The following is a 17,784-nucleotide window of genomic DNA, read 5'->3' on the forward strand; positions in this document are numbered from 1 at the left end:
AACGGCCTCATTCTACTCCTACCCCTTATGACCATATGACCATATTTTGATGTTAATGTGGGCAAATTCAAAGAACCTAGATTGGTTTGATTTCAAAGCTGGACATCTTCTTCGCATATATGGAAGTCCACTTCTGCCAGAAAAGTCCATTGTAGGGTGGTACAAAACAGAGGGCAACAATCGAAAAAATATTGCTCACATTTTGCAAAAGGTTGTCAACCTGAAACATTAGCATTTTATAGAAGTTTCTGTGCATATTTAGAAGGGTGAGCATGAGCCCTGTAGAAATTGTTTCTGGAGACTTAATAATGTTTCGTTTAGTTTAGAGATACAGCAGGGGAAAAGGCCCTGCGGCCCACCAAGTCCACGCTAACCAGTGATCCCTGTACACTAACACTACCCTACACACGAGGCACAGTTTACAATTTTTACAAACCTGTATGTCTTTGTAGTGTGGGAGGAAACCGGAGCACCCGGAGCAAACCCACGCGGTCACGGGGAGAATATTTAAACGTACAGACAGCACCTGTAGTTAGAATCGAACCTGGGTCTTTGGTGGTGTAAGGCAGTAGCTCTTACTGCTGTGCCACCATGCCGCCCTGGAAATCAGGGAAATCAGGAGATGACAGATGAATTAAACAGTTATTTTGGGGTGGTTATCAGCGAGATACGAGTAATATCCCAGAATTAGTTGGACATTGAAAATTGAATTCTGGACTCCCCCAACATTGGGAACATTTTTCCTGCATCTAGCTTACCCAGTCCTTTTATAATTTTATACGTCTCTAAAAGATCCCCTCTCATCCTTCTAAACACCAGTGAATACAAGCCCAGTCTTTCCAATCTTTCCTCATATGTCAGTCCTTCCACCCCGGGGATTAACCTTGTGAACCTACGCTGCACTGCCTCAATAGCAAGGACGTCTTTCCTCAAATTAGGAGACCAAATCTGCACACAATACTCCAGATGTGGTCTCACCAGGGCCCTATACAACTGCAGAAGGACTTCTTTGCTCCTGTACTCAAATCCTCTCGTTATGAAGGCCAACATTTGTGGAATTCTCTCAGTCTCCGGTATTCCAGAGAAAATAATCCATTGGGAAAACCATCGGTAATTGGGAAGATGTTAGAAGCTAGCATGAAAGATGTTATGGAAGGGGACTTAGAGAAATTCAAAGGTTATCAGTCAAATTTGACATGTGGAAGGCAAGTCATGTGTCACCAATTTACTGGAGTTTTTTGAAGAATGTAGCCTGCTATGGATAAAGAAGGACCAGTGAAGCACTGTATTTGGAGTGGATGTTTTGCATGAAAGGACTAAAGGTACATGGCTAAGTTTGCTCATGGTACAAAGATAGGTATGATAGCACGTCTTGATGCTGGTTATGGAACCGAAACGTTGACTTGTACCTTTTGCCTTCACGCATACTGCCTGACCTGCTGACTTCTGGTGTAGGAAAGAACTGCAGATGCTGGTTTACCCCAAAGATAGACACAAGAATCTGTGGAATAGGGTGGTGAATCTGTGGAATTCTTTGCCACAGAAGTCAGTGGATGTTTTAAGGCAGAGATAGATAGATTCTTGATTAGTACAGATGTCAGGAGTTATGGGGAGAAGGCAGGAGAATGGGGTTAGGAGGGAGAGATAGATCAGCCATGATTTAATGGCAGAGTAGACGTGATGGGCCGAATGGCCTAATTCTGCTCCAATCACTTATGACCTTAAGTCAGTAACAATGCTGGAGTAATTCAGCGGGACAGGCAGCATCTCTGAAGAAAAGGAATGCGTGACGTTTCGGGTCAAGACCCTTCTTGAGTCGGGTCTCAACCCCGAAATGTCGCCCATCCCTTCTCTCCAGAGATGCTGCCTGTCCGGATGAGTTACTCCAGCATTTTGTGTCTATCTGCTGACTTATTCTTGCATTCTGTTTTTGTTCCAAACTCCCGCACTTACAGTTGCTTTTGACTTGAAACAATCCTTCATGTTGCATCTTCAACAGGAACAGAAATGTTGATTGGTGTGACTTTTTTTGGAATGAGCTTGACAATGTAAATGTTCCTGTATTGCTGATTATTAAAAATGTGATATTTATGTTGTTGCAGGGGCATGAAGATGAAGTGTTTGTACTCGAACCACACCCCTTTGATCCCAGAGTTCTCTTCTCTGCAGGACATGATGGCAATGTGATAGTTTGGGACCTAGTAAGAGGAGTGAAAATTCGATCATATTTCAATATGGTACAAACATTTGTTTTCTAAATATATTGCAAATATGATTTTTTTATAGATTTTAGAGATACAGCGCGGAAACAGGCCCTTCGGCCCACTGAGTCCGCGCCGCACAGCGATCCCCGCACATTAACACTATCCTCCACACACTAGGGCCAATTTTTACATTTTACCCAGTCAATTAACCTACATACCTGTACGTCTTTGGAGTGTGGGAGGAAACCGAAGATCTCGGAGAAAACCCACGCAGGTCACGGGGAGAACGTACAAACTCCGTACGGACGGCGCCCGTAGTCAGGATCGAACCTGAGTCTCCGGCGCTGCATTCGCTGTAAGGCAGCAACTCTACCGCCGCGCCACCGTGCCACCCATTCCCATTTTTAAATTTCTAATTAAAATCATTATTGTTTTTAACGATTTTTAAGCATTAGAGATGTAATCTGTTAACTTACTACCTTTATTACAAATATTTTGCTTTGAGGTTTTTTTAATTGTCTATCTTGGTTGTTATAAAATATACCTTGTCCATGATGTCATTATTATGTAGAAAAAAGCCTGAGGAGATGATCATTCCATACAAAACAGCATGGTTATTTAAAAAAAAACACAATGCTGTTTGCAGATTAGTGCATATCTGGCAAAATATTACCAAAAAAAGCTGCGGTTAAAAAAACAAGTCTTTTATTCTTTCTGTTTTTTCTGAAAGTATTGACTTCAATGATTGATTGAGTACCCCAGGACTTCTTCGAAGGAACTTTTTTTATTCATGTCCACGCTGCATGATGGGGCAGGATAATATAAAGCCTGATCTTGTTCTTGTTCTTGCACACTAAAGCTGTCTTTGTAAAGCGGACTTGTGAGCAATGGCAAACGAATAAGGTTGAAATCGAACCAACACATTTTCTGACCGCCAGCACCAAAGGACATCATATCTTTTGATTTTAGATGCATTTACATTATAGAAATATAGAAACATAGAAAGTAGGTGTAGGAGTAGGCCATTTGGCCCATCAAGCCAGCACCGCCATTCGTTGTGATCATGGGTCATCATCCACAATCAGTAATCCGTGCCTGCCTTCTCCCAATATCCCTTGATTCTGCTAGCCCCCGGAGCTCTATCTAACTCTCTTTTAAATTCATCCAGTGAATTGGCCTCTACTGCCTTCTGTGGCAGAGAGTTCCACAAATTCACAACTGTCTGGGTGAAAACGTTATTTCTCATCTCAGTTTTAAATGGCCTCCCCTTTATTCTTAGACTGTGGCCTTACACTGGACTCCCCCAACATTGGGAACATTTTTCCTGCATCTAGCTTGTCCAGTCCTTTTATAATTTTATACGTTTCTATAAGATCCCCTCTCATCCTTCTAAGTTCCAGTGAATTCAAGCCCAGTCTTTCCAACCTTTCCTCATGTGACAGTCCCGCCATCCCGGGGATTAACCTCGTGAACCTACGCTGCACTGCCTCAATAGCAAGGATGTTCTTCCTCAAATTAGGAGACCAAAACTGCACACAATACTCCAGATGTGGTCTCAGCAGGGCCCCATACAACTGCAGAAGGACTTCTTTACTCCTATACTCAAACCCTCTCGTTATGAAGGCCAACATGCCATTTGCTTTCTTCACTGCCTCCTTTACCCGCATGTTTACTTTCAGTGACTGATGTACAAGGACACCCAGGTTTTGTTGCACTTCCTTTTATCCTAATCTGACACCATTGAGATAATAATCTGCCTCCTTTTTCTTGCCGCCAAAGTGGATAACCTCACATTTATCTACATTACACTGCATCTGCCATGCATCTGCCCACTCACTCAACCTGTCCAAGTCACCCTGCAATCTCCTAACATCCTCTTTGCAGTTCACACTGCCACCCAGCTTTGTGTCACCTGTAAACTTGCTAGTGTTACTTCTAATTCCATAATCCAAATCATTAGTATATATTGTAAATAGTTGCGGCCCCAGCACCGAGCCTTGTGGCACTCCACTCACCACTGCCTGCCATTCTGAAAAGGACCCGTTTATTCCTACTCTTTGCTTCCTGTCTGCCAACCATTTCTCTATCCATGTCAATACCCTACCCCCAATACCATGTGCTCTAATTATGCTCACCAACCTCCCGTGTGATACTTTATCAAAAGCTTTCTGAAGTTCTAGATACACTACATCCACTGGTTCTCCTTCGTCTATTTTACTTGTCACATCCTCAAAAAATTCCAGAAGATTAGTCAAGCAGGATTTCCCCTTCATAAATCCATGCTGACTTGGACCAATCCACAGCTATCCACATGCCCCATTATTACCTCTTTAATAATTGACTTCAGCAACTTCGCCACCACCGATGTCAGGCTAATTGGTCTATAATTCCCCGTTTTCTCTTTCCCTCCTTTCTTGAAAAGTGGGATAACATTAGCCACCCTCCAATGCACAGGAACTGATCCTGAATCTTTTGAACATTGGAAAATGATCAGCAATGCGTCCACAATTTCTTGAGCCACCTCTTTGAGTACCCTGGAATGCAGACTATCAGGCCTTGGGGATTTATCAGCCTTCAGTCCCAATACTATTTTTCGCCTAATGCAAATTTCTTTCAGTTCCTCTGTTTCCCTTGATCCTCTGTCCTCCAGTACATCTGGGAGATTGTTTGTGTCTTCCTTAGATCCGAAGTACCTGTTCAACTCCTCTGCCATTTCATTGTTACCCATAATAATTTCACCCGTTTCTTTAATGTATCATATATAATGCTGAAACAGAATTTCTTCAACCAAGAGCGATATTTTCAGGCAGGTTGTGATTGCAATTATACAGAATATTTGGCTTCTCTGCTGATATTAACTGCACCAAATTAACAATAGCAGAAGATGTACAATTATTGGGAGATGAGATTGGTGTTTTGGCCGATGTATTTTCAAGTCAGGATGTGTGCATCTTGAAGAGGAGCATGGGAGCCCACCAGTGAGGCATTCAATGAATGAGAAGCTGAGCTGCAAAATTTCTCTCTGAAACGTACTCTTGCTTTAAATTATCTCACATTCTACAGACCTTAGGGTGTGTCAATGCAGTCGTTCTTGAAGCAAATCTTTCACATCTCCAAATATTTATAGGTTTATAGCTTCAAGGAGCAGAATTAGGCCATTCGGCCCATCAAGTCTACTCCACCATTCAATCATGGCTGATCTATCTTTCCCTTGTAAAATGATAGATGTCAGAGCATTGACTTAGTAATTGTGAAATCCCAGTTCTATTTAAAGAAGTCAAGACACGTGAGAATGATTAGTATAATTCATGCAGTTGTAATACTATATGTTTTGTTCTCCCCATTCTAAACGAGTAGCCTTAGGGATGCATTTAATGAGAGTTTTGTGTTTTTGCCCACATAATAAAATTGGCTCTTAATATTTAAAGGATGAAATGAACCCTATTCCATTGCTGTAGAATATTGCCTTTCCTTTCAAGCACCTTTTAGATTTATTGTGGTTTAATTTTTGACTGCAAAATGTATTTCTTCCTCAGGGGGAATATTGTATTTAATTCAAATTTACGTGATTATCTCTATTGAAAATATGAAAATTTCAGAGTGGGGCTGATAGTGAAGTCAGTGTCCTTCCTGCTCAATATATAGGATTTCTTGATTTTTTGTGTTAATCTGATTACTATTTTTACAGTATCTTATTCTGTACTCGGTACTTTTCCCTTTGCTCTACTTATTGTACTTAAATTTGGTTTGATTGTATTTATATATAGTATTATCTGTTTTGATTGAATAGTATGCAAAACAGAACTTTTCACTGAACCTCAGTTACACACGTTACTGAACCACACGTTACGATAATAAACCTAAACCTTATATGTTTTTCTTGCAGATTGAAGGCCAGGGACATGGGGCTGTATTTGACTGCAAATGCTCCCCTGACGGGCAGCATTTTGCATGTACGGATTCCCATGGGCACATTCTTATTTTTGGTTTTGGCTCCAGTAGTAAATATGACAAGGTATGATGTTTTACAAAGATAGTTTTACTAATTGTTTTGGATGTGAGCATTTTCTAAATCTTTGCATCAACAACATAGTACAAAATGTTTGGATTATGTGATCGTTTGACCTTTTCGTTATGTGAGTGTTTGATTCAAGGCAAGTCGAGCTTATTGTCATGTGCAAGTGAGACAGAGATACAATGAAAAATGTGGATAGAGAGCTTGGGGCCAGAAGAGTACATTACAATGTTATGGCGGTCTGAAGGAAGTCCCATCCCAAAATATAACCTGGCCATTCACTCCCCAGATCTGCTGAGTTCCTCCAGTATTTTGTGCTTTGCTCAAGATTCCAGCATCTGCGGTCTCTTGTGTCTCAACATTAAAAAGATTTCCATGTTTGTTATGCATTCTCCATCTCCAAAGTGAAGGCCAAGTTCCATATAACGGGGGATGTCAGAGACAGGCCGCGAAGTGGGCGTCCCAAGAAGACGACACCCGAAGAAGACCGTTTCCTCACCCTGTCAGCACTTAGGAACCGTAGGCTGTCTTCTACAGATTTGCAATCAAGGTTTGCAGGACGATATGGCCGAAGGCTCTCTGCCCAGACAATTCGGAACAGACTGCACGCAGCCGATCTCCGGTCTCATAGGGCTGCCAGGAGGCCTGCCATGACTGCCCTTCACCGTCAGGCCCGTTTGCGCTGGTGTCGGCAACACGTGCACTGGAACCTGAACATGTGGAGGAACTTTATGTTCAGCGATGAGTCCAGATTCTGCCTACGGCAGTTGGATCATAGGGTCAAAGTGTGGGGAAGACGCGGAGAACGCTATGCTGATTGCTGCACCGATAGAGTAACATCTTTTGGTGGAGGCAGTGTGATGGTGTGGGGCAGCATCTCCCTCACTGGAAAAACGAGGCTTGTCATCATTGGAGGCAATCTCAATGCAGAGAGATATCGAGATGAGATTCTGCAACCAGTGGCAATCCCATATCTCCACAGTCTGGGACCGAACTCTATCCTCCAAGATGACAATGCTCGCCCCCACAGAGCAGAGTTTCTCAGAGACTACCTCCAGAATTTGGGAGTGGAGAGGATGGAATGGCCTGCCAGCAGTCCTGACCTCAACGCCATTGAACACTTGTGGGATCAGCTTGGGCGTGCTGTTCGTGCCAGAGTGACCAACACAACCACGTTGGCTGACTTGCGACAAATGATGGTTGAAGAATGGGATGCCATCCCACAACAGTGTGTGACCAGGCTGGTGACCAGCATGAGGAGGAGGTGCCAGGCTGTTGTGGCTGTGTATGGTTCTTCCACACGCTACTGAGGCTCCTGTTTATTAAATGAATAAATTGTTAAATTGCCAATATGTCTTGTTTCTTCAGACTTCAATCATCCAATCCACCAAACAACACCGAACAAGAGTCAATGGCAGAATAAGCTGTTTGGCATTGGCAGAGAAGATTTGGCAGATTTTTCATGGGCGCAACCCACATACTCAGCTCTGCTGCTCATCCCACAAATGCATGTTCCTTACAAATGTGGCACCATTTAAAAGGGAAATAAACAGGCTTTCCAACGGTATAAGATTTATTGCCAAGAAGCATTGTTACAACAAAGAAATAATCTACCAAACACAAATTTCCTTACTTTTTGTGCTATGTTTATATATATATGTACATTTAAAACTGAGGTGAGAAGGAACTTTTTCACCTGGAGAGTTGTGAATTTGTGGAATTCTCTGCCACAGAGGGCAGTGGAGGCCAAATCACTGGATGAATTTAAGAGAGAGTTAGATAGAGCTCTGGGGGCTAGTGGAATCAAGGGATATGGGGAGAAGTTGGGCACAGGTTACTGATTGTGGATGATCACAAAGAATGGCGGTGCTGGCTCGAAGGGCTGAATGGCCCCCTGCACCTATTTTCTATGTTTCTATGTAACAAAATCTAAATTTAAAATTATGTTGTAGGAAGATGAACCAAAACAAAAGTTAGTCACTCTAATAGCCAGCTGGAAGTCTTAAAAGAAAACTTAGTTGACAGATAACTTCTGAAGTCATAGGTGCAGAATTAGGCCATTCAGCCCATTGAGTCCACTCCACCATTCTATTACTTTGCTTTACATTACTTTAGATAGCTCCTCTGTCCCTCCCTTCCCCTCCTCCTTCCCAGATCTCCCTCTATCTTCCTGTCTCCACCTATATCCTTCCTTTGTCCCGCCCCCCTGACATCACTGAAGAAGGGTCTCGACCCGAAACGTCACCCATTCCTTCTCTCCCGAGATGCTGCCTGACCTGCTGAGTTACTCCAGCATTTTGTGAATAAATCGATTTGTACCAGCATCTGCAGTTATTTTCTTATACCACCATTCTATCTTTTCTACTCAACCCTCTTCTCGCTGTAACCTTTGACACCCTCACTATTCAAGTGCCTTTCAATCTCTGCTTTAAAAAAAACCAAGGATTTGGCCTCCACAGATGCTGCTGATGTAGAAAATCTGATGTAAAAACAGAGTATGCTGGGATGGGGATGTTTCCATTTGTGAGAGGATTTTGATTGAGTGGATATGATTACAGGATTGCTGGTGTAATAGTCATTTAAAACAGTGGTTTATGGGAGCATTTCCTTGCAGAGGGTGACGAATCTCTGGAATTCTCTGCCGTGGAGGTTTTGACAGGCTAGGTAATTTGGAATATTTAAAGAAGAAATAGATAGATTGGATGATCGGGGAAATTGGGGTCATTAAGGAAATACTAGACACAGTTGAGATGATGCCTGAGACAAATCAACCATAATCATGTCGAGTAACAGCGCAGGTTTGAGGGAGCAAGTAGCCTACTCCTGTTCTAATTTTCTTTTATTCTTATGAAACACTCAACAGGTCAGGCAGCATTTGTGAAAATGGGAGCAAAGTTAACTTTTGGGGTTGAAGCACAGGCCTATTTTATCTCCTTCCAAATGCACTGGAATAATAGGAAATGATGTTCATAAGTTCATGTGATAGGAGCAGAATTAGGCCATTTGGGCCATCAGCATTCAAAGGAGAGTTAGATATAGCTCACGGAATCAAGGAATATGGGGAGAAGGCAGGAACGGGATACTGATTGTGGATGATCAGCCATGATCACATCGAATGGCCTACTCCTGCACCTATTTTCTATGTAAGTCTCAGAGGTTATGGGTGGAATTTATTGTGTGTGCCAAATCAATGGATATTTGGAGAATGGGGTTATGAGGGAGAGGTGGACCAGCCATGATTGAATGGCGGAATAGACTTGTTGGACCGAATGGCCTAATTCTACTCCTATCTCATATGATCTTATGAAGTTTACTCTGCCATTCAATCATGGCTGATCTATCTATCCTCAAACCCCATTTTCTTAACCTCCCCATAACCTCTGACACCTGTACTAATCAAGAATCTTTCAATCTCTGCCTTAAAAAATATCCTTTGACTTGGCCTCCACAGCCGTCTGTGGCAATGAATTCCACTGTTTATACAGAGTGAAGCTTGTAAATAAAAGACTTTGCTCTAGCTGTTGTGATTCTCCTTTAGCGAAACGGGAATTTGTTTGGCTTTCCGGCGAAGAAAATATCCTTCACTCACTTTTCTAAATTAAAATTTCAAAAGGCTGATATGTAGCTGTCGGGGTTTTTTTTTTAATAGCTTTTACTTATTTTAAAAATTTGGATGCAATAATGTTATTAAATCCTTCAAAATGAAATGCTGAAACCATTTGAAATCTCCTGCCGCAGATTTCCGATCAGATGTTTTTCCACACGGACTATCGGCCTTTAATTCGTGATGCTAACAACTATGTCCTGGACGAGCAGACGCAACAAGCGCCACACCTGATGCCGCCCCCATTCCTGGTGGACGTGGACGGTAACCCTCATCCAACAAAGTACCAGAGGCTGGTACCCGGTCGGGAGAGCTGCAAAGGTGATCAACTCATTCCACAAATGGGTGTTTCTGCCACAGGTACGGTAATGAGTAGGAAGGTACTGCAGACGCTGGTTTAATAGACAATAGACAATAGGTGCAGGAGTAGGCCATTCGGCCCTTCGAGCCAGCACTGCCATTCAATGTGATCATGGCTGATCATTCTCGATCAGTACCCCGTTCCTGCCTTCCCCCCATACCCCCTGACTCCGCTATCCTTAAGAGCTCTATCTAGCTCTCTCTTGATTGCATCCAGAGAATTGGCCTCCACTGCCTTCTGAGGCAGAGAATTCCACAGATTTACAACTCTCTGACTGAAAAAGTTTTTCCTCATCTCCGTACTAAATGGCCTACCCCCTATTCTTAAATTGTGGCCCCTGGTTCTGGACTCCCCCAACATTGGGAACATGTTTCCTGCCTCTTACGTGTCCAACCCCTTAATAATCTTATACGTTTCGATAAGATCCCCTCTCATCCTTCTAAATTACACCGAAGGTGGACACAAAAAGCTGGAGTAATTCAGTGGGTCAAGCAGCATCTCTGGAGAAAAGGAATAGGTGACATTTGGGGTCTCGACCCTTCTTCAGATTGAATGCCAGTAGAAAGGGAAACAAGAGATATAGATGATGATTATAGAGAGAATTCGAACAAATGAATGATGGATATGCAAAAAAGTAACGATGATAAAGGAAACGGGCTATGGGCTAGGTGAAAATGTGTTATGGACAATGAGACTTAACAAGACGACTTCAAATCTAGTACAATGATTTGGGTGGGGGAGGGATGGAGAGAGAGGGGATGCTTACTCGAAGTTAGAGAAATAAATATACACTGAGGTGTAAGCTGCTCAAGCAAAATATGAGGTGCTGTTCCTCCTATTTGCATTTGTCCTCACTGACAATGGAGGAGGCCAAGGATAGAAAGGTCCGTGTGGGAATGGGAAGGGGAGTTAAAGCGAACCTGTGCTTCAAGGGAAATTGAAAATGTGCCAAGGTTCTGGCATGCAATATTACAGTTACAGTTTAGTTTATTATCATGTATACCGAGGTACAGTGAAAAGCTTTTGTTGCGTGCTATCCAGTCAGCGGAAAGACAATACATGATTACAATCGAGGTATTTATAGTGTACAGATACATGCTAAGAGAATAATGTTTCATGCAAGATAAACCCAGTAAAGTCCAATCAAAGATAGTTCGAAGGTTACCAATTAGGTAGATCGTAGTACAGGACTGCTATTACAAACTGAAGTAGGTAGTGTTTATTCAGAATCCACATAAAACATTTATGTCACTATGTTAATATCAGTTCCCCTTCCAGTCAGTCTGGAAGATAATGCTCTCGCCAAGAAATTGAAGTGCTAGTATTTTGGAAAAGCTCGTATCATATTTAAATTGTACTATGTGATGCTCATAAGTGATAGGAGCAGAATTAGGCCATTTGGCCTATCAAGTTTACTCCGCCATTCAATCATGGCTGATCTATCTTTCCCTCTCAACCCCATTCTCCTGTGCCTTCTCCCCATAACCCCGTACTAATCAAGAATCTGTCCATCTCTGCCTTGAAAATATCCATTGACTTGGCCTCCACAGCCTTCTGTGGCAAAACATTCCACAGATTCACCGCCCTCTGACTAAAGAAATGATGCGTATAATTAACATGTAAGCGTGCAACTTTATGACATATCGCTAACCGATGTGGAAACGTTAAAATGTCAATAGTCAATAGTCGTTTATTTGTTACATACACATAAATGTGTAGTAAAATGAAACATTACCCGCAGTTGAACAATAAGACCAATAAGATTAATCAATAAAAATGCAATAACACATACAATCACAACTAACACCAAACAAAAGAAACATCCATCACAGTGAGTCTCCTCCAGTCCCTCCTCACTGTGATGGAAGGCCAAAATGTCTTTTTCTCTTCCCTGCCGTCTTGTCCCGCGGTCAGGCTGTTGGATTTGCCACGTCGGGGCGGTCGAGGCTCCCGATATTGAAGCCGCCGCTGGGCGGTGAAAGGTCAACGGCCTATTTCAGGCCGCGCCGGACGGTGAAAAGTCCGTGGCGGGCCGACCCAAGCCCCGCGATTCGGGGCCCTGATTTAAAGTAAAACATGTAAAGATTTTCAAATGTTGCACGTTCACGTTCATTCATAAAATACATTTGTTTTAGCTTAAAAGCTGACTTGCCATTATTATTGAGAGTAGACGATCTTACATATAACAACTACAGCATGGAAACAGGCCTGTCCGGCCCTACCAGTCCACGCCGACCATTCTCCCTGACCTTACAATGAGTTTTGGAAAATACGATCCTTTTACTAATGATATGACAGTGCTTGTTAATTTGAAAAATAATAAAATTATCTTTTTTTTGGTTTTGCTGTTTGCCCGCTTCATTTCAGGGTTGAACCAAGTGCTGAGTCAACAAGCAAACCATGAAGTCAGCCCGTTGGACAACATGATTCACCGACTTCAGCAGGAACAAGATCATAGACAGCCTACAGGTACCAACAGCACCCTGAACAGAGGGCGATTAGGTAGGACAACTGCACAATTGATCAGTGAATGCATTATTGTAGACATAATTAAAATGTATGTTATTCAGCTCAATAACATTTATGCGTTTTGTCCATACACATTAACTATAACCTCAACAACTTCTGTAATATTTGATTGACTTTAGATTTCCTTCCCAATATTGAAACCTTGGTCCTTTGTAAAACTGAAGTGTTGCAATTTTCTGAGAAATTGTTATCTGCCTCGATACTCTTCCTGTTCATTATTTTATGCTCCTGCATTTAGCCTGCTGGTTTACAAATGTTCAACTGTGCAAAGTAATGGGATTAAAAATAAGTGTCATCTGTTAAATATTTCAATATACGTGGCAAGGCAGTAGAGCAACATAAGGGACAACATTTCATTTATATTACCAGAACAGTCTAGTTCCCGACCCAAAACATCACCTGTCCATGTCTTCTAGAGATGCTGCCTGACCCGCTGAGTTCCTCCGGCACTTTGTGTCTTTTTTGTAAACCAGCATCTGCAATTCCTTATGCCTACATACAAAGGGTGGTGGGTGTATGGAAAGAGCTGCCAAAGGAGGTAGCTGAGGCAGGGACGATCCCAACATTTAAGAAACAGACAGGTACATGGATAGGACAGGTTTGGAGGGATATGGTCCAAATGCAGGCAGGTGGGACCAGTGTAGCTGGGACATGTTGGCCAAAGGGCCTGTTTCCTCACTATAAGACTCCACATATCTTTAGATATATTGATTTGCAAAAGGATCGTGCACTCATCACTGAATGCAAATATACGGGTGCAGCAAACAGATAAGAAGGGAAATTGGTCTTTGTAAGAAATATTGATTACCGGTGTGTTGGAGTACAATTATATCGGCTTGAAGTATTGTGTGCAGATTTGGTCTCTTCTCCTAAAAGAAGGTACTTGTCATAGGAAGTGCAACAAGGATTCTTCAGGACTGTCACATGATCATAGTTTGAGTCACTGGGGTTTAGAGGAATGAGAGATGATCTCATTGAAACTTACAAAATTCTGATAGATTGATTGAATGGGGTCTCTAGGGCTGTAAGTGCTGTAAGGCAGCAACTCTACCATGGGCCCTGTACACAAAAAGATGTTAGTACACATCTTTACATGGATAGAAAATGAATCAATGGCTTTTAACTTTTAGAGGTGTCCATATACAGTACTGAACTGGTAAGTACCATCACAAGAAAGCATTGTGCAATAGTGACATTTTAAAAATGTAATTATTCACAAAATGCTGGAGTAACTCAGCAGGTCAGGCAGCATCTCAGGAAAGAAGGAATGGGTGACGTTTCGGGTCGAGACTCCAAAGATCTTTGAAAAATAGAATGAATTTATTAAAAGCCCACCTACCCCCCTGTCAATGAATTTAAAACATTAATATAAATTAAAATAAAATTTACAAAAAAGTACTTTTACACAAAATGATTAGAGGAGTAGATAGTAAGAAACCTTATTCCATGGCAGATGTGTTTAAACCCAGCGAGCATGGGTTTTTGGTGAGGAGTAAGAGATTTAGGATTAATGGAATCAAGGGATATGGGGAGAAAGCAGGAAAGGTGCACTGATTTTGGACGATCAGCCATGATCATTTTGAAGGGCTGAATGGCCTACTCCTGCACCTATTTTCTGTTTCTATCCGAGGAAGAACTTTTTCACTCAGAGTGCGGGTGCAATCTGGAAGCAACTGTTTGAAATATTGATACGGCAGGTAGTCTCACTGCATTATAAAATCATCTGGACAGACACTTGAATTGTCAAGATGTAGTAGATTTTATTTGATGACTCATTGGTTAGTCCCAATCATTTATTGTGAGATCAGATGCACTGACATGTTACTGCTTGAATATGGCAACCAGACGCCTTGTTTCTTAGTTTTCGTTCATTATTCATTCAAGATGTAATTTCCCCAGTTGTTTTTTTTACCCCTATTCATCAGCTGATGACACACTGCAATTGAGTACTCCACCTAATTTGGGTTATCCTTGTGATTTGTGAGAATGAAACCTCTGTCTATTTTTCTTAAATTGCTAGATAGTTCCAAAGCTGTTTGTTATCCCATTTATTATTTATGGACAAATAGTCAGCACTACTACCAAATATGACATTTCGAGTCCAAATTGGTAACCGGTGTTAAACAACATAATGTGGCAAATGATGTGTATTGAACTCCACATATGAAATTTGGTTCCATTGATGTTAATGCGATTGATGATAATGCCATTGAACTTCAGTGTTTGGGAGTAATATGCAAAGACCACACCCGTGTGCATTTGGTGCAGATGACCAAGGACCTAATTCTACCCCAATCATGTTTGAAATGCATTTTTGCTCATTTAGTTCCAATGTTTTCACCTCCCTTAAAAAATTAAAGACCTGCATTGCAAAATTCTTGAATTCGTTCATTGCAGGCTCACAAAGCTCCGCCTCTGAGATGCACTCTCCTCCCAATGTTGGCTTGAGACGCAGTGGACAAATCGAAGGCGTGCGACAAATGCACAGTAATGCACCGAGAAGTGAAATCGCCACCGAGCGGGACCTTGTAGCTTGGAGTCGGAGGGTGATAGTGCCGGAGTTAACCCAGGGAGTAGCTAGGTACGAATATGTATTTTTGTGGAAGAAAATCAAAACGGTGCTTGTTATCATTTCTATTATAAATGAAATGGAATTTACATTGACTCACTTGGTAATGAATAATTGTATCCCTTGGAATATTAATGTTTGTGCGGTATTCACCGTTAATACTTTGCTGCACATGATGTGCTTTTGCATTCAGTATGTGCTCAGAATATACCAAATGGGCGTACTGTAGCACAGTGATTATGTTCCGGGGCTGCCAATCCTACAGAACTGGAGTGTTTAGTTCAGCGATACAGCGCGGAAACAGGCCCACCGACCAGCGATCCCCGCACACTAACACTATCCTACACACACGAGGGGCAATTTACAATGTTACCAAGCTAATTGGCCTACAAACCCGTAAGCCTTTGGAATGTGGGAGGAAACCGGAACACCTGAAGAAAATCCATGCAAGTCACGTGAAGAACATACAAATTCCATACAGACAGCACCCATGGTCAGGATTGAACTAGGGCCTCTGGTGCTGTAAGGCAGCAACTCTACCACTGCCCCATAGTGCCGCCTGAGTGGAAGCCTGCCATGTGTCATTTTAAAGAACTGCCCAAGGAGAATTCTTATACGTTTTCTTATCGAAACGTATAAGATTATTAAGGGGTTGAACACGTTAGAGGCAGGAAACATGTTCCCAATGTTGGGGGAGTCCAGAACAAGGGGCCACAGTTTAAGAATAAGGGGTAAATAATGTATTCATTTAGAACTGAGATGAGGAAAAACTTTTTCAATCAGAGAGTTGTGAATCTGTGGAATTCTCTGCCTCAGAAGGCAGTGGAGGCCAATTCTCTGAATGCATTCAAGAGAGAGCTAGATAGAGCTCTTAAGGATAGCGGAGTCAGGGGGTATGGGGAGAAGGCAGGAACGGGGTATTAATGATCAGCCATGATCACATTGAATGGCTGTGCTGGCTCGAAGGGCCGAATGGCCTCCTCCTGCACCTATTGTCTATTGAGAGTACTGGATTGTTGTGGAAAAGCCTAGTTCTGTTTAATGAAGGAAATCTTGCTGTATTCTTTTAACTTGTTAGGCCAGTATCTGACCTGCAGTGTTGAATGCCCCTAGAAATCCATTCATGCATGTAAAGAGGTAAAAAGGTAGTGAATGTTTTCTTTGTGGCCCCTCACTCGTTGTCAAATGCCATCACAGTAGCACAGAATTCTAAAAGTTCTCCTATTTGTTCAGTGGTGGAGAAAACTTGTGTATATATTGGGGCATGTGTGGGAATGGTATGTTCATAAGTTATAAGAGTAGAATTAGGCTATTCGGCCCATCAAGTCTGCTCCGTCATTCAATCATGGCTGATCTTCCCTCTCAACCCCATTCTCGTGCCTTCTCCCCATAACTCCTGACACCCATACAAATCAAGAATCTGTCAATCTCCGCCTTAAAAAGATCCTTTGACTTGGCCTCCACAGCCTTCTGTGGCAATGAATTCCACTGATTCACCACCCTTGGGCTAAAGAAATTCCTCCTCGTCTCCTTTCTAAAGGTACATCCTTTTATTCTGAGGGTATGGAAGAAGATGCAGGAGAGAGAGGCCCAGAATGTATTGGGATATCAGGGCTTCAATAGACCGAAGTGGTTGAGATCTTGAGGTTTTGATCAAATAATATGCAGAGAACAGTACAGCACAGGAACTGCCCCTTTGGCCTACAATGCTTGTGCTGAACATGATGCCTAGCTGAACTGATCTCTTCTGCCTGCACATGATCCATATCCCTCTATTTCCTGCATTTCCATGTGCTTATCCAAACGCCTCTTAAATGCTATTATCGTATCTACCTTCACCACAACCCCTGTGGTTGTGGTTCCAGGCCCCCACAACCTCTGTGTAAAAAAAACTTACGCCACACATCTATATATTAAAACTCTTGTTTGTTTGTTTGTTCTTGAACTGCAGCCAAAACGGTAACGATAGTGTGACAATTTTAGGCCCACTTTACTCACCGGCGTCCCTTTGGTGCTAATGGAAGAAGTTTCATTGAAATCGGTGTTATATTTTAAAGGTTTTTCACATTTTAAAGTTTAAATTTAGGAAGGGAGGGAGGGAAGATAAGGGGGGTTGAGGGGATGGATTGGGGGGGAGGGGAGGGGAGAGGGAGTGGAGGGAGGGGAGGGGGGTGGAGGGAGAGGGGAGGGGGGAGGAGGGTGCTGCACCAATGTAGGACAGGTTTGGGCCCAACGGGTCCACTTGGTCTAGCCTCCATTAAATTTTCTCTCTCTCACATAGCTATGCCTTCCAGTGTTGGACATTTCCACTTTGGGGAATAGGTTCTGACTGTCTACCCAATCTATGCATCTCAATCTATTCTGCTTCTTGCTTCACTGTTGTCATCAGGCCTCTTCAGTTCCAGCACTTCCATTTTCTTTGTCTAGTTGTGTGGTTTCCAACCAAAGTGGAGCATAACGTGTGATTTCTGTTTTCGTTACAGCAGTAGGTTCTTAATTAAC

The 17,784-nt window shown here is 42.4% G+C and overlaps 1 protein-coding gene across 2 annotated transcripts in view; it reads left to right on the forward strand.

Annotated features, from left to right (window-relative positions):
* phip (PHIP subunit of CUL4-Ring ligase complex) overlaps positions 1–17,784 on the forward strand; it is a 205,731-nt gene that overhangs the window by 123,690 nt on the left and 64,257 nt on the right. For both annotated transcript variants that reach the window (XM_078399830.1, XM_078399831.1), the window contains exons 15-19: positions 2,103–2,237; positions 6,091–6,219; positions 9,958–10,183; positions 12,552–12,686; positions 15,111–15,294. In XM_078399830.1, the coding sequence (XP_078255956.1) occupies positions 2,103–2,237; positions 6,091–6,219; positions 9,958–10,183; positions 12,552–12,686; positions 15,111–15,294 (809 nt within the window). The remainder of the gene's footprint in view (positions 1–2,102; positions 2,238–6,090; positions 6,220–9,957; positions 10,184–12,551; positions 12,687–15,110; positions 15,295–17,784) is intronic.

The sequence above is a fragment of the Rhinoraja longicauda genome, chromosome 5, assembly GCF_053455715.1.
Source record: "Rhinoraja longicauda isolate Sanriku21f chromosome 5, sRhiLon1.1, whole genome shotgun sequence".
NCBI classification, from domain to species: Eukaryota; Metazoa; Chordata; class Chondrichthyes; order Rajiformes; family Arhynchobatidae; genus Rhinoraja; species Rhinoraja longicauda.